General features: G+C 42.8%; 3 protein-coding genes and 1 pseudogene across 5 annotated transcripts in view; 2 read left to right on the top strand and 2 right to left on the bottom strand.

Annotated features, from left to right (window-relative positions):
* The window catches only part of LOC309384094 (NACHT, LRR and PYD domains-containing protein 12-like), a gene marked incomplete at its 3' end in the record, with an annotated part of 49,414 nt that extends 45,102 nt beyond the window's left edge, over positions 1–4,312 (bottom strand). Inside the window, exon 1 of the mRNA XM_081937285.1 lies at positions 4,272–4,312. The remainder of the gene's footprint in view (positions 1–4,271) is intronic.
* Positions 1–25,105, bottom strand: part of LOC309383865 (NACHT, LRR and PYD domains-containing protein 12-like) — a 259,601-nt gene that overhangs the window by 183,153 nt on the left and 51,343 nt on the right. The window lies entirely within an intron of this gene.
* Positions 7,241–24,073, top strand: LOC309384050 (protein-glucosylgalactosylhydroxylysine glucosidase-like; the record flags this gene model as incomplete). Its single annotated transcript, XM_081937209.1, has 7 exons — positions 7,241–7,264; positions 18,493–18,498; positions 20,283–20,414; positions 20,550–20,661; positions 20,991–21,063; positions 22,983–23,119; positions 23,340–24,073. The coding sequence occupies 7 exons, from the start codon at positions 7,241–7,243 to the stop codon at positions 23,357–23,359; spliced, it is 504 nt and encodes a 167-aa protein (XP_081793335.1). The 3' UTR covers positions 23,360–24,073.
* Positions 16,632–25,105, top strand: part of LOC309388850 (protein-glucosylgalactosylhydroxylysine glucosidase-like) — a 90,653-nt pseudogene continuing 82,179 nt past the window's right edge. Inside the window, exon 1 of the transcript XR_014176868.1 lies at positions 16,632–16,768. The product of XR_014176868.1 is annotated as a protein-glucosylgalactosylhydroxylysine glucosidase-like (transcript). The remainder of the gene's footprint in view (positions 16,769–25,105) is intronic.

Here is a 25,105-nt window from a genome sequence, read left to right as displayed (position 1 = left end):
TTCATTGTATTAACAATTGCAATGTATTTTTAATTCATTTCGGTGACCTAAGTCTCATTGCTGCCTCCTCTCCCCTGTCTGTTGGCTGAGCCATGGCTCCTCCCCCTTTCATATCTTGTACACTGTCTCCTGTTCCGTCTAGAAGAGTCTTGTGTTTTTCCATGAAGGCTTCTGCCTCCACCACTGTATTAATTCTCACTCTACTACCCTCCCAGAATATCAACAAGCCTTCTGGAACTAGCCACCTAAACCAGATATGTTTTTCATACAGTTTTTTAGTTAAAAAGAAGAATTTCTTCCTCTTATCTCTTATTCTTTTTTGGTATCTGTTTTAAAATGGTTATTTCTTTATCCTTATATCTTAAAGGTTCCCCCCTTTGAACCCCTAGAATCTCATCTCTTGTAGTCTTTCTGAAAAATTTAACATGAACTTCCCTTGGAACATTGTATGTTCTAGCATATGCTGAATTAATTCTATATATCAAATCAATATCCCACCCTAGCTGTTGTTTATCTCTTTTAATATAATCTGCTAGCATTGTTATCATAGTCTCCCTTAAATCTTCACCCTCAGGTATATTTCAGGTATATTTTGAAATCTAAGAAAGAAAGACATCCTTTCAAATTCCATTTTTTCCATGTAGTTTTCAATACCAGCATTTTTTTTATAATGCCTTCACCTCTTCTCTCACCCCCACAACACCCTCCTCCAGAGCGTCTATTTTCTGTCTATTTTGTGAAGTCTGTTGTTGATTCTCTCTGAGTTGTTCCTTTAAGTCTGCCAACTGCTTTTTAATTTTGTCCTGTCCCTTTAAAAGCATCTGGAACATTTGATGGAACATTTCTTGAGACTGCTGTTCCCCCTCAGAAGCTTTAGGTTGTAAAAAAGAAGATAGTTGTGTTTGTTGGGGAACAGGGCTTGAGACAGAGGAAGATGGAGCCGACGCTGGATTAGGGAGGGGGGCCTTCTTCGCAGGCATTGCGAAACTCAGAGAAAGTTATAAGTCTAGACAAGAAAAATGGCGTCTGTAGAAGTGCACCGTCAGGCGAGATCCGTAGGCAGGCAAAATCCAGTGTGGGATATTAATCTTTCAGTACAGCTCCCTGCCAGTTGAAATCAACTTTTCCCAATCCAAGGAAGGTTATACAAAGAGATGCCTCTAGAGTTCACTGGGGTATAGTAATTCCAATCCAGAAGATTTTTCAAAAGCGACAGTTCATTTGTAACGGCAGTAAAGAAGGGGGAAGAAACACCATTTTGGCTCAGTCCTCCCAGGGGATCGGAAAGCAACCATTCAAAAAGTTTCCATTCATAGTTTATAAGGTCAGCTCACATTCTTTCTTTCGCAATTGTTCTAAAGAGTCATTATCCCATTGCTTGAAAGAAGTGAATATCAAAAGAGTTTTTTTCCAATTCTCTCTCTCTCCTCCGAGAGTGAGATCGTGTAAAGCTGCTTTTCCGAGAGGGGGGGGGTAGAAAACCCCCCTCTCCAATCTTAACACTTTACCAAGATGAAAGAGTCTTAGAGAAACTGCTAATCCTTATTTACTTAGTTGTTCAAAAAAGCAGGAAAAAGACCCCAGGGGAATTCCCCCCTCACCGCATTTCAGCTGTTGCCTTCACATAGAACGTTTCTTCCGATCTCCTCAGGACGAAAGCGTGCGTGGCATGGCGCACCCCCTATGCCTCCCGGCACCTAGAGCAATACTGGCAGCCCCCCTGTGGCTGCCGCTGCTCCAGGGAGCTCCAGCAAGCAGCCCCTCTGGCAGGACGCCCCTACAAGGCACCCTGTGCCCCCCCTGAGTCAGGGGGAGCCCACCAGGATGGCGAATGGCGGACAGCATGTCCGTCGTCCTTAGAAACCGGAAGTGGAAACAGGGCTATTGCTATTAATTTGTCCATTAAAATATATTCTTTCTATTGGATTTTCCAGAATTAAAACCCAATCACCAGCAAAGGCCCTTCATTTATATACTTATTTTTTAACTTTCCCTCTGCCAATGTTCTTATCGCTTCTTCTCTGTTCAGAATTTCAAGAGGCACCATGAATAACAACAGAAAAAGTGAGCATCTCAACTTGCTCCCTTCTGCATTTCACAGAGTTTAGTCAGCTCCCCATTCACAATGTAGGTAGCCCTCCGTGTATGACCACAATTGAGCCCAAAATAATCACTTGATACAATTTCCCTCACAAAATTCCATAATATAGTTTCCCCAATACAGTCCTTTTTAACCAGTAAATCCAGGAGTTCATTTTTATCCATTTTGAACAAAACGTCTTTCAGGAGTTTTTAGTCTTTTATAAAGGGATTGCTCTTTCCTTCCTAATCAAACATCTCAATTTAGCCATTTATGAAAGTTCTACCATCTTTGTGTCACCATTGTGGCTCTCTCTGCATTTTTTCCATATTTGCCCCCTGCAATTACCATGTATAAAACCAATCATCCACGAGTCTTTTGTAATTGGCTATTCATAAGTCCTAGAAAGGAAAATTCTAGTATAATTGGAATAGTATTTTTTTTAGTTCTCTGCATATATATTGGTATTCACTATTAAACTAGCCTGCCATGCATGGCAATCTGTCCCTTTATGGTTTCCATGTTTTCAACAGCAATTAGAAGTGCCTTTCCAAGTTTTAGATAATGTATCATATACCAACAGTACAACACCTTATAAAAATTATTTTTAGGTTCTAAGGTAGAGTGAATTTCAGACTTTTTGACCATCATCTCCAGTTGATCTATTTGTATGTTATAACCAACATTCTTAGTGCATTTTATCATGCATTTTAACTTGTTCCATTTCAAATCTCAACAAAAGTTTGTACATTTTGTAGTCATATATTTACTGTACGTATATTATTCCTTTTGAAGACTTTGGATTTAATATTTTGCTTGGTGGGCTTTTTGCCAGACTTTGCTTTATTGGAACTTTGCGGGGGGGGCTGTTTGCAGGTAAGTTTAATGCAAAGGGGATCAGGGAAATGACATTAAGGGCTGGTGGTGTTTAATTAAAGTCCTTAAACACTCTGCGTATGTGCATGGGATCTGGAACAGCATTTAGAAAAATCCTCTATTATGGAAAAATATGCTTTGTTTATATTTTAAGGAATCATTTTAAAATCCCCAAAGGCATACAAATAACACCCAAAGAGTGATGTGGACTATCCTCTTAAATTGAATAGAGAAGATTTACCGGGGTCCCTACATGGAAACTACAAATGGGTAAAGATGATAAAAACTTCAACAGAAAAAACCAAGAGACTACAAGAAAATAGGAGTTAGAGTTCAATTCTATTTATAGAATTCAAAGATGGCTGGAAGGAATAAGGGGAAATTATTTCTTATTAATGGTTAAATAATGAGTTGCTGTTTTTGGTGATATGTAATAGTTTATCTGATTTGAATAGTATTTCTTTTGGAAAATTTTAATGGTGCAATAAATTAGTTTGTAATAGTTATGTTACTATTTTGGAATATCTAAGGGGTTATTTCTGGTAATGATTGATAGTTTTCAGTTTTACAGGGTGTTCCATAGAGTAGGAAAAAGTCCCTCTTCTAGCCCCTGCCAACTGACACTCTTTGATTGGCAGGATCTGTAGCATGCTCATTCTGCTAGGTCACATGGGTAGATCTCTAGGGTAGAGACTCTTGGGAATATCCCTCAAGTAGCTCAGTTCCAGGCATATGGGGCTTTAAAGGTAACCATCAGGGCCTTGAATTGAACCCGGAAACACACCAATAACCAATGCAGCTTGTGCAGAAGTGGTGTTACATGCGACTGGCACCATTTACTACTTGCCCAGCCACATTCTGTACCAGATGACGTTCCCAAATGACTTTCGGCCCCAAGCACAGCATGTTGCAGTAGTCTAAATGAGAGATTATAAGGGCATTCAATGAGCAGGGCCTCCAGGTTCAGGTATGGATACCACTGGTAAACCCTCTGAAGGAGTGCAGAGACTATCCTAGCCATGGCTGCCACTTGTTCTTTTAACAGGAACCATGAGTCTATGAAACCCAATTTGCATCTTCTCTCACATACACACACACTTTCCTCACACAGAGAAACCCAACATATATAATGACTTCTGTCTCTCCTGAAACAGAAGCACGAAAAGGAGATCTATCACAAACTATTGTGTCCCATGAATATAAGGAATATGCAGACCCAGGCTTGGTTGTCTGCCACGACTAAATTACACAGATAAAGCCACCCCTTGGCTGGGAGCCTAGAAAGTTCTCTTCACAAACACAAGATAACACTTACAGAACAGAAGGCTTTCCCAATGGCTTGAATATGGACTGTTGTCTCCTGCAAAGATCCCTCTCCCTTCGCTCCACTTATAAACTCTTTGGGAGGGGCCACACCCTTAACCAGCTGTCCCTACTTCTTTCTATGATGTCTTCTCCACAGCTGTTCCTGTCTCCGATCAATACGGTGTCTACGCACATCAGGGACAACCTCCCTCTGTTCCTCCTCACTGCTCCCTGACTCAGATGCCACCTGGTGGCCAACAGGCTTCTCTAGTTCCTGCTCTGACTCCAAACACCCTCCAGAGTCTTCCTCATCCTCCAGAGCAGTCCCATAATGGTCTGAGCTGTCAGAGTCCACCAACACCTCAGCCGGCAGCTGCTGGACCACAACACAAACTGATTTATTTCCTCTTAAAATCACAGAGACAACTTCAGCCTCTTGAAAATTGAACATGTGATTGTGCTCCTTCATATGTGTCCAAATCTGAGAGCACTGTTCTCTGCAATTTTCAAGAGGATGAAGTTGTTGACTGTGATGGAACTAAAGGGGGACACCTATTGAAAGAACCCTGGTTTTCCAACAATAACTCCATCCATGGGCACATTGACTTGCTACCTACTTAACAAGCATTGAGGCACCAGGAAAGATCCTGCAGGATGAGCAGAGACCAATTCTTATTGGGGACTAGAGATCGATGGCACCCCACTCCCTTTGGGCATGTAGATTTGTCCTGTGGAGGCATAGACAGCCCGGACCGAATGCTGAGGATCCCGGCAGACCAGCTTCAAGCCATAATAGACATGGATAATGATGAACGAGCCAAGACGGTTACAAGATCACCCACAAAACAACAAACAAATTTGGTTGATATATCAAATGAGACTGTGAGGTAGTTAAAGCATTCTCAGCGTCAGATATATATATTCAGAATATAGGAAACAATACGTTTTATGAATATGATTGAATAAATGTACAGAAGAACAAGTGAGATAAGTCCCACAATTGGAAATATAGTACACTTGAAGGATACAATTTGTTCAGAAATCGAACAAACAGAGAAGCTTCCTTGCATATGGAAAGTATTGACTCAGATGATACTTCAAATGAGGGAACACTGTAATATTGTAAAGAGTCCCGGATAGAGATATGGGGAGCAATGAATTAAAGCAGTAATATTGGTGCCTAGTATTTCCCAGTGGGGACTCCTGATGTAGAGGATGATTCTCCAAAACAAAATTCAAAATTTGCAAAGACACATAGAATATTAGTAATAGGAGAGCAGTAGCATGGCTGGGAAGCAATTTTTGTCAAATGTGTCTCTGCACCTGTCCAAAAGTCCTATAAACTCAATTATTTCTTTGACTGTTAGCACAAGACCACTCCTGTCTGCAATATGATAATAAGAAGATGACACTCCATATTTCCAGCTTCTGATATTTAGAGCTTTAAAGACCAGTCCTTTGGGAAGCGCTCAAAATCTCATGGGAATAAAAGCAGATTCAGCCATGGTGGATCTTTTACTCTGCAATAGGCATTGTTGTCTGCATCCAGCCCATCCTCTCTTACACTAGTTGAGATGCGCAAACATTTTTCTTGTATTGTAGGGACCATATAGTGGCCAAATGGACAGATAAGCTTTCTGCAGAAATGAACATTCCTCTTCACCAATGGACCCATCCAGAGACAGAAGTTCTTGCTTTAGCACAGTGGCCATAACAAGCCACAATGACTTCAAAATGGCAACATTTTATGACATCATAACACAAATTATGCCTGATGCAAGCAGATGAATCCCATCCTTTGTACGATGCTATCCTGACTCAGGCATCAGCATTTGCCCTTTTTAACTTGGTGGTGTTAATAAATCTTATTAATACAAAAACACATCAACAAGATTTTAGAGTGCTGGAAACCCAGGAAAATTTGTCAAAGTGATAAGAATAGGCTTTGTGGACTAGATCAAGGTCCAGCCCAGGATTTCACACCCAGCAAGAATTCCTAGAAATGGATATGGACATAGAAAAGGCCCTTTGATGTATTTTCCCCCAATCATGAATTCAGTCCAATTTAACTCTGTTCTCCCTACAGAGAGATTGGCTTTGGTTTGTCTATAGTGAGCCGTAGCTTGTGAGGTAAATACAGAGTAGCTGTGCTGAATCACAGGGTGATGGCATCAAGGAAGCCTGGGTCATCTTCTGTAAAGAGGCTCAATGTTCTCAAGGCTTAGACTTTGGCAAGAACTTGAAGGGAAGGACGTGGCTCAGATAGTAGATAGCAAACCAAGAATAAACAAAGTCTTAATAATCAGAACCCCCAAAGATATTTTTAAAAGCTTTGTGCATGTTCAGTATTGGGTCCAGTGGTGGGTTCCTACAGGTTCAGACCGGTTTGGCCGAACCGGTAATGATTTAGCGGCCTGGGTCACTGGAACTGGCAGCAACCCAGACCTGCCACCCCCCCCGAACCGGTTCTCTGGGAGGCACCATAAGTGCCGCCATCTTGTTTTTTCCTTCTGCGCATGTGCAGAACACTTTTTATTGCATTGTGCATGTGCATGCAGCGTGCATCAAGTGTGCCCCATGCACAAGCAAACCGGCAGGAGTGACTGCCAGAACCCACCCCTGATTGGGTCTATTATTGGATGTATTAAGTCTCTTATAAGGGAGTCCAGATCATGGGGTACAGCCACTTCAGACTGAGAGTTGGAGGCCATCCTAGTATTCCATGGAAACGACTCTTCTCTTTTAAATGCTCAGTCCCAGGACAAACTAAGCTGTGCTTTTCAAACTCCTGGAGTGAAATTCTTTAGGATCAGTCCAACCCAGGTGCCCAGGTTCCCTGGGTATTGACAATTGGCCAATTTAGAAAACTTGGCTTATGAAAAATCCCTGAGTGGACCGTTCAGCAGAGGTGGAAGGGACAAAGAACACTGCTGAGCTGGAAGGTACAAAGTCTTCCCTGCTGGCTCCAGGCCTCCTACCATGGAGGGAGACGCCCAGCAGCAGGTGAGGCTCCAGGTGGAGCAGGTGGTTCTGGAAACTGAAGCAGAGGGGGAGGGGTGGTCCTCCTTGTATTAGAAGAGTGAGGGAAAGTAGATTTTTTGACCTGAGTCAAATCCCAAGACAGAATGAAGACCGTTCACATTCATAAGGAGTGCAATGGCTCACATAGTTAGGACGCTGGATGCCACATTTGAGACATGAGTTATGTGTTGGGGTGAGCTCCTGTCATTCAGTCCAGCTCCATGACAGGGACAAGAAAAAAGCCCCCATGGGCATCCTTCAAGCAATGAAGACGTCACCGCTTAATCCTTTCAACCCAGAAGCCCCTTAAAAGGTGCCTCTGACATGAACAGGACGGGAGTTCCCTTTTAATCAAACCTTAGCCCAGCTATCAAAACACAGCAACCAAACAGATCTGCACTGTAATATCTGAAACACTCCAGGTTCTCACATCCTCAGCCAGCTATGGGGGTTTGCTTATGGCTGCTCTACTAGGCAAGAGGTTTTCTAGAGTTAAGTTACTGCCCAGGATGACTTGTGTGAAATTGATGCTTGCTAAAATAAAGTACAGGGAAATAAAGTACAGAGAAATACTTTCCTCCAGGCTGACTTTTGCTACATGAATAATCTGGATGCCTCTGACAACTAGAAGTGTCTGAATGTGCCCATTCACAAGCATCTCACGCAAGAATCTACCCAGAAGAACAATTGATCCATGTTAAACAATAAAGTGTTTAGACTTACCTCTCTGTGTTCAACCCGTACAGGCACAATCCGATGTTGCTTTGCTAAGCAGGTGAAAAGGTCAGTTTACTTTTATACCTGCCGTAAAGAGTGGTTTCACTTTTTCCTTTAAAAGCAAACGTGTTGCTCCAACCCACTTTTGCTTGTATTTCCTGCCGCTTGTTTCTTTACCGCTGATGGTTGAGCCTAAAAGGCAGAAGATAATCATCACTTCAGTACAGAGAAGTTCTTCACTTAAAACTGAACAGAACCTGCCTGTTACCCTCATTGAGTTGTCATAGTTGTGAAGTGAATCACCGTGTGACAGACCCAATTTTACAACCATTTTTGCAGCAACTGATAAGTAAACGCTGCAATCATTACAAAAATGTTGTCAATTGTGGTCACATGACCCTGTGACACTGCAAACACCCATAAATGCAGACCAGTTGCCAAGTGCCCGAAATGTGGTCATGTAACCATATAAAGGAGGCATCAGAACATCAGAACTGTGATGTTGTGAATACATTTTGGGGAAAAGCATCCATCATAACTTTGAATAAGATTAACTTCCTAAGCCAAGTTGTAAGTTGGTTGTAAGTCAAAAATACCTACTGGTATATCTTCATTTTTAAGAAAGTTGTGCCTATCCTGTTTGTTGTACCTAGTGGCATTGTTTGGTTTTCTTTATATTAAATCTTAGTCACATTTTTGTCACCATGCTCCCTAACTTTCACAACTACAGTTTGCAACCTTTTTGCATCTTCTGCAATCAGAGTAATGTCCAGACAACAGTTCAGACAACAGTTTCCAACAGAAAGACTTTTATTTGGGACTATTAAATTCCATGTTCCCATAGTCCTACTTGCTTTTAAAACAGCTGAATTCTATAGTTATAATGCAGGTTCCGTCTGTTTTCTATTTTTTATTCTACATAATAAATTTTGAATTTAACTTGTAAGAAAGAAAAGAATAGCCAAGTTAAATTCTCAATAAATAACATCTCTATTAGTGCTATAAAGTGACCTGTCTGCCGATCTTCGTGGGTAGACTCAGAACTTTAGAAATTGATTGACCCACTCATTCACATTTGTTTAGGTTGATTTCAAAAATTACAAAAGTTTCAACTGCAGTGATTCCCTGCAGTGACCAAAGTATGACAGCCTCTGTTTGGCAATCTTGGCTTCAAGTGATATTTTTGGTGAACTCCAATGCAGGACTGGTTTGTTTGTTATTTTTGCAGTCCTTGGGATGCATGATAATCACCTCCAACAACAGAGTTCAAAGGCGTCCATCATTCTCCTAGCTGCCTTTTTTGGAGTCCACGTTTCGCAGAAAACAAGCTCCATTTTTGCTGGCAGGGGCACCGTGGGCCGGTCCTTTGCTGTATCCACGGCTGCCCCTCAGTCCAGAATTAAGCACCCAGTGGGCTGGATCCAGTCCCTGGGCCTTGAGTTTGACACACCTGCAGTGGAGGCTTTTTCTCCATGGTTCAAGACTAGACATTTTTCATTCACCCTGTAATAGAAACAGAGTGTCTTGCTTATAATTTTGCAACAAAAGATATTAATCACTGCAGTCTCATCCACCCCCTTATTTCAGAGATGTTTCAATCCTCTTCATTACAGCACAACAAAGATGATGGAATAGATGGAATGAACCAAGGAGTTTCCTTAGTGCAAGGTAACCAAAGGTGACCCCCATCTTAGAGTCTCCTCATGGAGAGCTGCTGTCTAGAGTGCTTGGGGCAGGGGTGGAACTCACCTACCTTCACTACTAGTTGTAAATGTGAGCACGCTGTAGCAAGTAGTTAGTCTATATCAGTGATCAGATTTTTCCAAACATAAATCTTGCTCTCTTATGAAGGGGCAGGAAACAATTGAAGTTTAGCAATTGAAGGTAGACACAATTGAATGTCAGAGTTAGTAATAGTTACATAAGATAAGATTTATTGTCATTTTTTACTGTGGGCACACTGCAGTAGTGGATTCCGGATCACGTTGCAATCGGTACGGTTGCAAGAGGACCAGGCGTCCACCACATGAAAGTGTGCAGCATGCGCATGCATATTTACCACCCGCAATGCTCTGCATTGCCTCTGTGACGCTTCAGCTGCTCAGCGCAGCATCATGCAGGCGCCGTACGCTCCATGCATGGAAGCCCCAAAAACTTCAAATACCGGTAAGGAGTGAGGGTGGGCGGATGGGGCCCTCCAGAGCACCGTACCGGAACAGTACCTGATGCTCCCAGCAGGCACCAGTGTGCCCTTACCGGGGCGTACCACCTTCAACCCACCACTGGCACCCTGGCACAAATTAAAGATGAAATTCTGTTGCCTGTGTTGGAAGGAATGTCCATCTGGGTTCAGCTCCAAGTGGGGGAAAAGACACTGGAAACACGGAGGCTGCTTGGAAAGATGGTTCAATGGGGGACAGGATCACATGGCTTGAGTTCCTGAACAGAAAAGGGGGATCACATGCTTCCAGATGTTGGGTGAAGAAGAAAAGAGAGCAAGATGCTGAAAGTTCCTGGTTTTATGCCCTGTCTGGCCTTTGATCTAAAGCCTGCATTCTGATTGGTTGTCAGACTCTCATGGGGCCATGGAGGGGCAACTCTCTAGGCTCTCTTGAGTCCAAATTTGGATGAGCATTGCTTCTTCCCAGGTGCCCTGTGGTGAGATGGGAAAAGAGCTAATCCCATCATGCCTTAATCCCATCACCCTGGAGCTGAAAGGGGGAGATCTTTGTTATGTAGAATTGACTGGTTCAGGCATTTTAATGGCCCATTGACAAAGGTGGAGGCTATTATGAGTGAGTCTGTTTCCTACCAAAAAACATGTTTCTCCATTTCTTATCCAGGGAAATATAATATTCTGCCTTTTTCAATATTTCCCAGGATATTTCATTTTTCTAGGAGAAGGGTGGGGTTTAACTTCTACACCTGTTTGAAAAGAAAGTATACCTCTGTCCATACACATATATAACACATATATGCACATGCTATTCATACATAAATACGTATATATACATCTATACTTATAAATACATATATATGCATATATTAATCACTGTCCATTCTGAAGACATAGCAGAAAGAGGAAGCTTGAGAGTTCGTGCTATATGGAAGAAAACTGAATCTAGATGTTCTGCTTTCGATACCATGAAGGCTCCTCCCAGAAGGGAACCAGGAAAACAGGATGTGTAGCCTCCCAGACAATCCTACAGACCCTGCTCAGATTCATAGCAAAGTTCGATCTTTATTTATTTGAGAAAGTGTGTGAATGTAGTTTCCCTTTGCAAGAAAAGCAATAATAGTTAAATGTTGTTTTTGCAGCTATCATACATTTTTAGGAACCAGTACTAAGAAATGCAATAGGGTTTAGAATTATAAGAGAAAGGTAGAAAATGTTTGCAGGTCCAAAGTCAGGCTAGTTGACAGTTTTAACCACAAGAGCTCCCACATAGTCTAGAAATGAATTGTTTGTTTCCGTTTCTCATGCTTATGCAGCTAAGTCGAAAGAAAACAGGAAATATGGGTTAAGCAAAATGCATATGTTACTAATAGGAAATCCACCTTAAATGGCAAAGGTAATTTACTGAGATATCAAAAGGGGGGGACTAGAGAAGGTGTGGGGAGGGCTGTAATTTAGGGAAATTCTAAAAAGGAGGGAACTAGGGTGGGACCGTTGGGTGCAGTGGGACTGGAGAAAGGATCTATGTTGAATCAGAATGGGGAACAGGAAATCTAGACCTAGAGAAAATAAAGGGGATGCAGAGTCAAACATCCTGGGAAGCAGACCTCCCAATAGTCTGTTGGGGAGGATGCTAAAATATAGGGAAGGTAATTCCTGTGCAAGGTATAAGGATAAGAAGGAAATGGTTAAATATTGGTAATATATCAGGGGGGTATCTGGATACCGGGGGGGGTATCAATGGGCAATAAGAGTTTGAAGTGGAAGGATGACTCCCCAGCCAGTGTGCTGGCCAAGAAGAATAACAATATTTACATTCCGGAATGGACTTTCTTAGGGAGAATGTTTGAAGTCAGCGCCTCAAACGAGGCATTTGGACCAAGGAAGGGTGATACATTACAGTGTATGCATCTTGCCTAAGTATAAATTCAGAGGTTTTATATGGCCTCCCTTCAGTACCAAGATTTGGCTATAATATAGGACTTGAACATTTATATAGATGAGACTAAGGCAGGAACAGAGGAATCACATTATGCAGCTATTTGGATGGCACCAGAAAGTAATCTGATGCAGATGTCCATGTGGGAACCCTTGGACAATCTTCCTCCCTACCCTGGCCCCAAACAGAAGGAAGATGGCATTGTACCTATAGGATCCCAGATTAAGCCATCTGCACTGGAGGACCTACCAAAAGAAACCAAGGAATTAGTCAGAAATAATCAGGACTTAGAGAAAAAAAAAACATGGCAGAAAGTTATGGTCTTCTATTGTCTTGTGGAAAGCTATCATCCAGCCCTCTCCCAGAAAAATGAAATATCCTAGGAAATATTGAAAAGGCAGAATATTATATTTCCCTGGATGTGAAAAGGAAGAAACATGTTTTAAATTGAGAATAGCTCCCTGTAGCTTCCTGCCTCCACTCACTTTGTCAATGGGCCATTAAGAAGGCCAAGCCAGTCCCTTTACATAATAAAGAGTTCTCCCCTTCAGCTCCAGGGGGATGGGATTAAGCCATGATAATATTGGCCCTTTACCCAACTCCCCACATGCCATCTGAGAACTCAAACAAACCTGGATTCAAAACACAGTCTAGAGAGTTGCCCCTGCATGGCCCCATGGGAGTCTGGCAACCAATCAGAATACAAGCTCAAGATCAAAGGCCAGAGAGGGCATAAAACCAGGGACTCAGCATCTCCGGCCTGCCTTCTCTTCTCTTCTCCACCAACATTGAAACATGTAATCATCTTTTCTGTTCAGGATTCAAGCCATGTGATCCTGTCCACCATTAAAACCATCTTTCCAAGCAGCCTCCATGTCTCCAGTGTCTTTTTCCCCACTTGGAGCCCAACCCAGAAGGACATTTCTTTCATCAGTCTCAAGACAACAGAAAAGGGGACATGTCTTTATGGCACCCTTTAGACAGGTGACTATGAGAGAAGGCAATGTGGGGCATTGAAATCAAGCAGTTTAAAGGGGGGGGAATACCTAAACTAATAGAATAAACATCAACAAAGTGGTTAGACTGGTTAAAGAGTTAACGTGTGTGTGTGTTTGTGTGTGTGTGTGTGTGTGTGTGTGTGTACGTGTACACGTACAATGGACCCTGACAATCCAGGGCACCAGATGATTTTGAAGTATCAATTTGTGGGGAAAGCATGGGAGGACATTAGGCATAAACTATAAAAAATTGGATGGGTGGGAGATCAAAACTATGGAGGATCTCCTCAGAGAAGTTCAAAAAGGATACTGCAAACGAGAAGAGGAGAGAGACAAGACAAAAGTCAAAATGATGGTTCAATTATGACAGGATCAAAGTGCCATCTGTGAAGAAAGAGGACACTGGAAAAATGAGTGCCCCACGAGGAAAGAGGGGGAAGAAGTAGCTGAATTGATGAGTTTTGAGGACTAGGAGTGTCAGGAGGTGCATTTGTTTTCTGGTCCAGCTTTTCAAGAACCCCTGATAAGCCGTAAAGTTGGACCCCTGGAGGAGGGAGTGGTATTCCTACTGGGTTCCAGAACCATCAGATCTACCCTGAACTATACCCCTTCAGAAAAGCAAATCGGGGAAGGGAAGATCAAGGCACAGGGAATTGGGAGACATGTAGTAGAAGCACTGAGGTTTAAACCTGCAATGGTCCAGCCTGTAGCAAAATTACTTGGAGTATGGTGCAACTGTGTATTGGTAGAAGGGAGCTGCAATTTGGCTGGGAGGAACTTAATTAGTAAATTGCGGGTTGTTATTATGGGGAATGGAAGGGACATAATTGTAAATATTTTGGACTTGAGCAGGGAGGTTTAAGGAAAAAGAACCCCGATGAAGCAATTCACCAGAAACAGTTTAGTATTATGTTGGGAGGAAGAATGGCTTTAAAACCTGTGGTGGAAGGGCTGCTGAAAGACAAGTGTGTGAATGTGCTGGCGTTAACTACTGTGAATGCCTGTGTGTTTGAAGTTGCAATTTTTTTATTGTGAAGTAAATGGAAGTGTTTACAACAAAAAGAAAAGAAAATCAGGAAAGTCACTTGGAACTAAGGAAAATTTCCTGAATGTGAGAATGATTAATCAATGGGATGATTGTCTCCAGAAGCTGTGGGTGCTTCATTAATGGATGTTTTAAAGAGGAAATTGGACAAATTTATCTGAAATAAGAATTTTCTGCTTCAGTGGGGGGTTGGACTACAGGACCTCGGAGGTCCCATCCAACTCTGATATTCTGTTTTTGTTTGTCTGTCATGCTTCAGTGATTTTCCTTTGCACTTTTGTTTGGATTTATCTTTCATAATGCATTTGAAGGCATTCTAGTCAACTAAACAATCCTATGAAGTTTTAAGTATGTGTCTTTGGGACTCCTTGCTACTGCAAAAGTGGTGATTAGTTGTAATATGTGTGCTCAATTTGTTTTGCTTTGCTTTGGCACCAAAGGCGGGGAAGGGAAACCTATGTGGAGAACTAATCGAACCATGAGTTCAAATCCTGCTTTCACCATGAGGATCGGCTGAGTGATTTTGGCTGTTGGTATTAGCAGCTTTCACATGTTGCACCATCCCTTGTGTTAGGGCAGTGATGGCTAAACATTTTGCCATCCCATGCCAAAAGCAGGGGGGGAGCGCAAGGAGGTCATGCGTGGGCATGCCCACACCCATTATTCTATGCGCACAACCCCCGCACATGTGCATGCGACCTCCCCCCCCCCCGTGCATGTGCACGCAATCCCCACTTTTTGTGCGAGATGGACCCTTTTTTCACCTTCCCCAGGCTCCCAAGGCTTTCTAGGAGCCTGGGGAGGGCGAAAATGGCAAACTTACAAGTTGCCTGTAGGGCCATTTTTCTCCCTCTGGAGGCTTCAAGGAAGGCTCCTGAAGCCTCCAGAGGGCAAGAAACGGCCTAACACGCAAACCGGAAATCCATTCCTGAACTTCTGGTTTGCACGTCGGGTTGTTTTTCGCCCTCCGGAGGGCGAAAAATGGCCGAAAATGAAGGCTGAAGTCAGCTGGCCAGCGTGCGCATTTGCGCTGGAGCTGAAAGGGCAATGCCTCATGTGCCCTAAGAAATGGTTACGCATGCCAGCTGTGGCACACATGCCATAGTTTCACCATCACGGTGTTAGGGGGCTTGTACAAATGCTCATTCTCCAAGTAAATGCCCCTGAAACCTCCTCCATCTAATGAGGTTATGCTTCTTCTTGGAGAAGTGGCAGCAGCAGCAGCAGAAGAGAAAGTGGGGGAGGGGAGCCTTGATCCGGACACAAAATGCAACCTAATGTTATCAAGGTTAGAAGGATCATATACAGCCATGTAGGAAAGTGCAAAAAAAGCAATTATAGTATAAAGAAAAAAAAAAGGAAGAATCGTAAGAAAGGCAGTAATAGCTAAATGTTGTTTTTTGCAGGTACCGTACATTTTTAGGGACCAGTTCTAAGAAATGCAATAAGGTTTAGAATTATAAGAAAAGATAGGAAATGTTTGCAGGTCCAAAGTCCGGCTAGCTGAAAGTTTTAACCACAAGAGCTCAACACATAACGCTAGAAATAATCTGCTTGTTTCGGTTTCTTATGCTTATGTAGCTAAATTACGGAAAAGCAGCAACAGTGGCTAAAGCAAAAGTCACCTATTGCCATGAGAAAAACAAGCTTAAAGGACAATGGTAATTTAGGGAAATTGTGAGCTTCGTGGTCCTCATCAAAAGGGATTTGCATTTGGGCTGAGGGAATAAAACGTGGTTGAAATCTATTTTGGGGGTATGTCTAATTTGCTAGCCACCGTCTCTTGCAAAACCGTAGTTTACAATAAAGTGCTTGCTGCTTCACTTAATGACTGTCCAATTTCTGACTGGTGAGTGGGTTCTGCACAGTGCCAATCTTTATTCTTGTAGTTTGGCATTTTCACCTAAGCATAGAAAAAAAACATAACCCCACTGTGGATTCTTCGCGCTTGTGTGGTCAGATGCTGTCCCCTTGCGTCACACGCTGGGAGAGTCTCAAAAAGAGAAAAGGGAGAGGACAGAAAAGGGCCGATGCCGGAGGGAGGAGGGGAGACGGCGAGGCTCCTCCTGTCCCTTGGCCCGGAAGGCGTGGCCAGTTTTTACAAAAAGCTTCATTTCTCCGCTTGGAGTTGTTCCCACCCTGCTGAATAGGACCGAGCAGCAAATTCACCAGGCGGAAGAGGCAGGGGCGGGAATGACCGGCCAGACTCCTCCCAACATTGACCAACGCTTATCTGGGCACCCGAGTCTACAGGGACATCCTTCATGTCAACGGGGGGTACAATGGAGAAGTTGAGCAGACACATCGGGCTAATCTCCCCAGTCCCCTTAATGTCAAAATGGATATGGATGGTTGTTTTTCTTGTGGATTCTGTGAATAGGGAATAAATGCAGTCGTCTCCAGAGGACACAGGGAGGCTGTCAGGAAACGCCTATCATGCTAAGAGGTTGCTTTGGATGATAAGAAAGGGTGGACTTTGACTAATATTGCCTTCCCTAACCTGCTGTCCTCCAGATATGCTGACTCTACAACTCTTGAACTCCCAAGTAGCTTGGTCTATGAGGCAGAGAGATTGAGGGAGAACAGAACCATTGGCCACTGCACTTAAAAGGTATAGGTGGTGTTAGATACTTGTTCTAACTACAGTGGTTTCCACCAAGGTCCTCTGTTCTGGCGGGAACAGAGGTTTAATCCTATTGGTCGAAGGGTCTGACAGCTCCCTATAAAAGGGCTGCTGTCAGACTCAACCTTCGCTGGATTGTTCTCACTTGTTGTACTTAATAAAGAGCTGTTGTTACCGTTAAGCCCGTGTGTGCCTATCCATTACCCGATCTAACACTGGCGACAAGGATGGGATTGGAAGGCAACTAGGTGAACGAAAAAAAGAGCATAGCAATTCAGCAAGTACATCCAACTCGGAGCTTAGAGTGCGGCTTCGAGCAGCCATTTTTGAGCAGCAAACTCAAAATGCCCTCAGAACACAAAATGGCCATGCACGCCCCACCGACTGTGTGACCCAGTCACCAAGTACTGGAACTCATATATGCTATGATTTGACTGCTTCCTCGAGGCCAACGACCTCATGGGCCTTTCTGAAGGCTATAAGAAGAACATGTTCCTCGGAAACTGTGGCTGGGAAGTGTTCAGAATGGCGAAAGACCTCTCTGAGGGGACGTCACTACAATCAGTCGCCTGGTCCATGCTCCAGCAAACGCTGAGGACCCACTATGCCCCCAGGCCATCCAAGCATGTTCGCCGGCATGAGTTTAACATCAGGAACCAAAAGGAGAGCGAATTGATCAATGAGTACATTGTGCCGCTACGATAAACCACAGCGTACTGCGAGTTCCGAGACCTGGACGAGCTGATTTTGGACCGCACAATTTGCGGCATGTGGGACATTAACCTACAGAGGAGGTTACTTGCCATGTCTGACCTCACTCTGCAAATTGCCTTGGACAAAGCCAGGGCATCAGAATTGGCCGCCAAGTCTGCAGAAACCCTGCAACACCAGGGCACTTCACAGGATACGCAGAATAGCACACGCTTACATCACAAGGCTGCAGAGGCTGAGAGCTCAGAGGGTGAAGAAGATGACAGCTGCCACATGTGCAGTAGCCGCACCCAGCCGATGCGCAAATTCAAACCACGTCTCCCGCCTTGCACTAGCTGCGGAGGAGACCATGCCAGATTGTTTTGCCAACTCTGTGACGCTATTTGCCAGTGCTGTGAGCGAAAGGGGCACATCACCAAGGTTTGCTGAAGGAAGCTCCCCCCGCCCCCCCAGACGACCTGGCAGCCACAAAGCCGACCTAACCGCCAGCAGAGGCCCAACCAAGGGGCATGACAGCCGCCACCACGGCGCTCAGAGGGCGACACCAGAATCACCTACCACACCTCAATCGGCCAAGCCCACACAAGGCGGTCCAAGAAGCTGAAGGTCACAGTCCTCATCGAGGACTCGCCATGTGAGATGGAGATTGACACCAAGTCATCACTGACCATCATGCTATGGTCTACACTGAAGCAGGCTATCCCTAGCCTGAAAAAACAACATCTATGCACCCCTGACATCCGTCTTCACGATTACCAGGGGAACCGAGTCCCCATCATGTGCCAAGGCACCTTCCGGGTGAACTTCAACAACTTGGGATAGGGAACTGCCCCAGTTTGCTACTATTGGATGAAGGGGAGATGAATTGGGGAAGATGCTTCCTGACATGGCAAAGATCTGGTCATCTACTGTCCTGCAACTAATGTTGCCTTTCTGTGATGCGCATGCAAAGACTAAAGGATGTTGTGAATTTTGCCCAGTTCTTCTTCTCTCCGTTGCAGGTTGATGTAAGTACCATGCAATCAACTGTTAGTTCAGATACGTGTCTCAACCTGCAAAATGAAGACAAAAAGTCAGACTTAGTTCATGTCACCTGGCATACATGGGGTAGAATGTATGTGTGTGTTTAAACTAGAGTTATTTTTTATTTGAGGGGACATGGATTGAATCCGGCTGTTATCTATGTTCTGTCCTGAGGCACAGTCTCTGCTTCTCAAATAAAATATCTTTTCAAAATGGACAACAAGTTGGAAGGTTTTATTAGCAAATGACCTGACTCTGCATCTGTCTCTAATTTTCCCCTCCTCCCTCCCTCCCTCTCTATCCATTCTTTTGTAACTTAAGCTTTGCTAACCTTCCGGTTGTTTCATCTGACATGTGAAATACAATGTTTTTATTATTGCTCTGGCACTTCCTGATTTAAACACTGTCCCCTAAATCAGAGTTTCCCAAACTTTCTGGGTTGCTGCCCCAGAGGGAAAGGGAAGGGCAGACGCCTTTACACATGCATACACTCGTGGGAGCAGCACTTTCTTCCAGAGTCCCCTGAGGAGGATTTGATATTAACTTTCCACCAGCCTCCTGTCCCAGAGAAGAATATTCATCAGGTGGTTCTCTAGCTTTTAAACTGAAGCGACATAATTCCCAGGGCCCAGATTTTGTTCTGAGGGAGGGGTTGAAGAAGCTTGTCTCCCAGAAGACTCATCCTCATCTGAAGCTGGGAGCCCTTATGGGAAAGGAATAACTGCTGGCTTTACCCTAATTTACAGTTCCTTTGCGTTTGATGGCAATATTTTTATATGTTGTCCTTTTTTGTTGTTAAACGTAGGATACCTGGATATACCCAAACATCCTGCTTTTCTATCCAGAAGCGGCTTGTGCTATCTTAAAATACAGGATCCAAACACTAGAAGGAGCTCTACACAACGCACGGGAACAAGGATACAAGGTAGAAGCCACTTACAAAGACAAGAGGAAAAGTCCCGTCTCCTTCCACAGGAGTAATGGAACCAGTTTCCTTCACTATTTCCTTTAGTCCTGGCTGGGATCCACACAGAGGTTCCCCTTGGCTTGAACGATCTTTAATTTTAGCATTTTGGCAACTTTTCAAAAAACAAAAGTAAAATCCTGGCACAGCAGCAGAAACTCCTTTGAAACAAGAGTGGCTCTAAACAGTTACGAAAGCCTTGATGATATTCAAAAGCAGCTTTTGCAATCTGAAGTGGGGGAGACGGGCCCAGGATCACCCAACTAGATTGTTTCCTAAGAATGTCCTGATTTCTAGCCTGATGCCTTAACCATTGCTCCAAAGTGGCTATAAAGACTGCCAACTTCTAACCTGCCACATCACAACAGAAAACCTCTTGAGTTGCCTATTGGATCCAGACAGAGGCCTTCATGTGCCATTTTCCTGGTATTCTCTTCTTTCCTATGAACATGTGGCTGGATGCTGAAGGTGCTGAATTCAACCCCTCCCCCATGAGTTTCACCCCATTTGACCCAAGTGGAGAGTTTTGTGGGGATCCACCATTGAACAACAGCAAGAACTATTCTTTGGCAACCAGAATAACATTGAAAAGTTGCCTTCCCTCATTGAGGACAGAAACTGGATTGAGCAAATGAGGCCAATGGCCGTTCTCTTAGCAGCATGCAGGGAAAAGCTGCCCATTCCTGAACAAGCATGCTCTGGATTTGAACGCCTTCAAAGAAAGGAAAAAAATTACTACTTAATATGCCGTATGACCTTGTCAAGATACTTGATTTTATTTCATTTTGGTTTCCATTGTGGCAGGGTGCAAAGTTTCCCTGGGAGAGTGCGGCAACGGGCCGAGAGGTCTGTCCTGAGAGAATTTATGGAGACGAGGAGATCCACGTCAATGGAGATGTGATGCTGGCATTTGAGCAGTATTTCTGTATCATTCAGGTAGCTGTGGCTGGGCTTGGAGTAGCCACTGTTGCCACCCATCCTGCTCCTGCTTTTGCCAGTAAACCTGGCTAGCCTGTCTGAGTCAGATGGGGCCCTGCAGGGTCAATGGAATCTCTCCTGATGCGCTTCTAGGACTTGAGGCTCTTTCAGCAGGAAGGTGGCTGGGATGTAGTCCAGGCTGTCTCTGAATATTGGTGCAGCCGAGTTGTGTGGAACTCTGAGGAAGAAAACTACCACATTGTGGGTAAGTGTGTAAGGGGGCTCCTGAGCAGGGATAGGAGTCAGTTCAGTGCATCTCCTCCAGCAGCTACAGCTGATGAGGCAGAACCTGTAATGATAGGTGGGAATGACCTTGGGAGACAGGAGGGAGAGCAATAGAGATTTTAAATGCCCAAATGCATTGCAACCAATATGCACCCTTGAACCTTCATCCATCAATACTTATTGCAAGAGTTATTCTGGGAGAGAGAAAAAGATTGGACAGCTTATAGGTGTCCATTCCTAACCATGAGGACATCACAGTGGTGCCTATGGAAGGGCTGCTGAGTTCTAAAACTGTCTGCCTCCTTTCAGGTGTTTTGCCCCCAGATGAATATCATTGCACTGTAGATAATTCTGTCTATACAAATGCAGTTGCCCAGAGGAGGTAAGAGATCTCCAGAATCCCTGATCCTGCTTCTCTGCCCTTCTCCTCCCAGAATTTCTTCTCTGCCCTTCTCTCCTTCCAGAATTTCTTCTCTGTCCTTCTCTCCTTCCAGAATTTCTATTCTTTCTTTGGCTTTTTTTCTACTTTGGGCTTTTTTATGGTTAACATTGAATTCACCTTCTCAATACATTTATTATCTGGTACAAATTTAAATACAACAGTTCATTTAGTGACCTTTCAAAGTTACATCATCACTGGAAAAAAATGACATTTTTCACACGACTGTTGCTGCCTTCCTATGGTCACGTGATCAAAATTCAGATGTTTGGCAATTGGTTCATATTTGTGACTATTGCAGGGTCCCAGATCCCATTTTGGGACCTTCTGGCAAGCCAAGTCAATGGGGAAGCCAGGTTCACTTAACAACCGTGTTACTAATTTAACAACTATTGTGAGTCACTTAACAGCAGTGGCAAGAAAGGTCGTAAAATGGGGCAAAACTCACTTGACAAATGTTTCACTTAGCAACATAAATTTTGGGCTCAATTGTGGTCGTAAGTCGAGGACTACCTGTAATTTAAAAATTCATTGGCATTCTTATCTTTCAGGAATATAAAAGATAATTATGATAGGCTGAGCCTCATGTCATACTTTAGTCTGTCTGGCTGGGGAGTTTCATCTCTTCATCCCAACTCTTGGGAAGATGCTTTGGATTTTCTGGTCCAAAGTCCAAACCAAATGCAGTATATTTGTCAACTCCCTCTTCCTTCCCACTTCCAGTTGACACAGAATTTACTTTCTGGTTTCCAGGAGGAGTTGACTTTCAAATGCAGCGATGGTTTAAGACTAACCTTTCCCTTTCTCTCCCTCCTCACCCCCTTTGAGAAAGGCATTGCCCATGTAAAGAAAGGAAAGGAGGCCAATCCAATAGAAATAGAGTAAGATTTTTTTGTAAAGATACTCTGTCTTATGAAATATATACCGTATATTGCTTCTTTGCAAATTGTAAGCTACTTTTTGCAAAAGTTCCCCTAATTGAGTTGAGTAGTACAAAATCAAGCATGAATTTCCAAGTCCTTTAAGGATTATTTGGGAATCTTTTTAATCCAGTTCATGAGTGTGACTATTGTCTACAAATGTATTTCTCATCACATCCCTAACAGTTAGTGCCAGAGAAAATGCCCCTAGTGTGGGCCAGTTATGGAATCAGATAATTCCAAATTTGGAATTCCAAATTTTAATATTCCACATTGTACCAAAAAAAACCTCCATTAAGCAACCCATGAGTTTTGGCTATCTAAGATCTCGGGTCCCATGTTCATTTAAAGACACTAAAGAAAAAGGAATAGAAATACACAGATGATAAGCTTGAAAATGTTGCTGCTGATTTTCTTGGTTTCATTAGAAGCCATTTCTTTGAAATTTATGAGAAAGTAACAGCATTGTTCAGAAATATACATATTCTGTTCTCAAGTAACACAGATAAAAAGCAGAAAGGTGGAAATAGAATAGCAAACCTTGAGTAGATACTTTGTGGAGACTGTTAATATAAGAACTTTTTTTTAAAAAAATCTGCCTGTCTGTACCCCAGAACTAGAGGAAGTGCAAAAAACTTCTTTAAGTGGCATATAATTGATTTGTCTTCTGCAACAAAATGTATGCCGTTGTATCTTTGGAATGCCATTTAATTTCACAGAAGTAAACATTAAGCAAGTATGACATCACAGTGATTAAAACATGTGTTGGGAGGAATAATTTAATACCTCTTTAATACCAAATCAGGAGCAAACTCAAAGAAAAATAAGTGCCCCAAATATACTGATGTTGTCTTTTAAAATGCTAAATGTCAACCTTTTTGCAATTTGTAATTCTCTGCTAGGTTAATTTAGCTAGATCTTTTTCTTTCCATACCATTTCAGCTTGAAATTTGCAATTGACTTGGGATCCCACTTGCATTTTGTTGTCCCTGAAGAGTGGAAGGAGATTATGAAGAAACTTAAAGTGCCTTTGGATAAGAGCAGACGTTACCATCCAGAATATGATGGATACTGTCCAGGTGAGGGATTCAGAAGAAACCAAGGTGTTCATCCTATCTTTAAAACCTGCAGATCAAATTGTTCACTTAATCATCAGAATGAAAACCATCACTCAACCTGCATGCTAATGTGGAGAGCATCACATTAACCCTTGGTGATGTATCTGTATCCTGTTTCAAGGCTGGTGATAATGTAAGGGATTCCCTATTCTAGCCACTGAGTTCTTTCTGCTCTTCCTAGGATCTCCAGAAACTGCCTGACGTTTGACCCTGTTTATCCTGATGACATAAAGCAGCTGAACATTACTGGAATTTGCTACTTAGGAAGCAAATTGAATTTCACCTTCACCAAAGAGAAAACCACCATCCAAATCTCACAATTTACACTTATCTGTTCTGGAGGCGGTACTGGCTGGAACAGGAGAGCATCTGTCCTTAAAAGAAGGTGTTACATTGTTTGTTATAATACAAATAGCCCACACTGTCCCTTTATATCAGTAGCACTACTAGACTAGCCCTTAGGATGGCCTTGGGGGATTCATATTTGTTAAAGTTGGAACTGAGCCAATCTAGATCCATAGCCAGCCAAAAATTGAGATCAGTCCCTATAGATGAAAAACAAAATCTATATAAGAGTATGTGACTTTCTCAGGACAGCTGAGAAATCTGATAAGTGAATGCCAAACATATCTATGACACAATTTCTCTGATGATTTCCTCTCTTTTCATAAGACATAGCTCTATCTTCTCTGGATTTTCCATGTGGGAATCCAGTCAAAGCAAACCTAGATAAACAATTATTGCTGGCAGCCCTTGAGAACTTTAGGTGTTGATGTAATTCCTTGAGTTCCAACTCTTGTTCCAAAGCTCCTAGAAGAAAGTGCATAGCAAGAAGGCTGCTTAGCTAAGGTCTACTAGATATTGACACCTAGAGATAATGTTAGGCAGTACCCATTGCTTTGTGTGGGGAAAGGTATAGACGCTCTTCAGGGTGGAATCTGTCTGACCTACCTGATCATGTCGGATGCCTTCTAGAAGGGAGAGCAGTTATGTGGTCCTGAACTACAACAAGCTTTATTCCTGACTTTTGGCCAGCAATATGGCTGACGGAAGTAGGAATTAATAATGGCTGGAAATGAATATGTTCTCATAATTCTGTCTTACAGGTGTACATGGAGAAGTAGCATAAATGAAGGATGGAAACTGGAATAGATTTCAATCACTATTTTACACATTCTGCCTTTCTTTTCATTTCAGGGAAAAGTGTCTCCTTCTTTACAACTGCTGGTTGGATTCAGAAAGAATCATGTTGTGCCATGAAAGCCGGCTGGGTGACTTTGGGTCAGTTGCTCTCTCTCAGCCCAACCTACCTCACAGGGCTGTTGTTGTTGAGGGGAATAAAGGAAAAGGAAGGTGTATTATACCCAACACACTGAATTATTTCTTAAAATAATAAGTACAATTTAAATAAAGAAGCTATGACACATATAAAAATAATAAAAAAAGAGATATTTTTTTATTCTATGTTATTACTGGCATATTACAGAGATTTTTTTATTAATTTCTCAGCAATATTATTGGAGAAATGTTTCTTTAATCAATACCTAATGTTTTATTATACAGCCTGGGATAATACAAATTCTATGGATACTTAATTGAAAAATTGTGCCTTTGTCTTCCTGCTTTAATATTTTTGTGTTGTAGGAATCCAATTGGGTGTTGAACATTTAAGTCATTTGTACAGTGTAATTCTTGCATCAGAGGTAATCATCGACTTACAACAGTTCACTTAGTGACCACTCAAAGTTACAAAGGCACTGAAAAAAACTGACATGACCATTTTTCACGCTTACAACCATTGCAGCATCCCCATGGTCACATGATCAAATCCAGATGCTTGGCAACTGACTCATATTTATGACGGTTGCAGTGCCTTGGGGTCATGTGATCAGCTTCTGTAATCTTCTGACAAGCAAAGTCAATGGGAGAACCAGGTTCATTTAACAA

The sequence above is a fragment of the Natrix helvetica genome, assembly GCF_964273705.1.
Source record: "Natrix helvetica genome assembly, chromosome: 1".
NCBI classification, from domain to species: Eukaryota; Metazoa; Chordata; class Lepidosauria; order Squamata; family Natricidae; genus Natrix; species Natrix helvetica.
The sequence above is the reverse complement of the archived record's forward strand: the minus strand, read 5'-3'. Positions and strand labels throughout refer to the sequence as shown.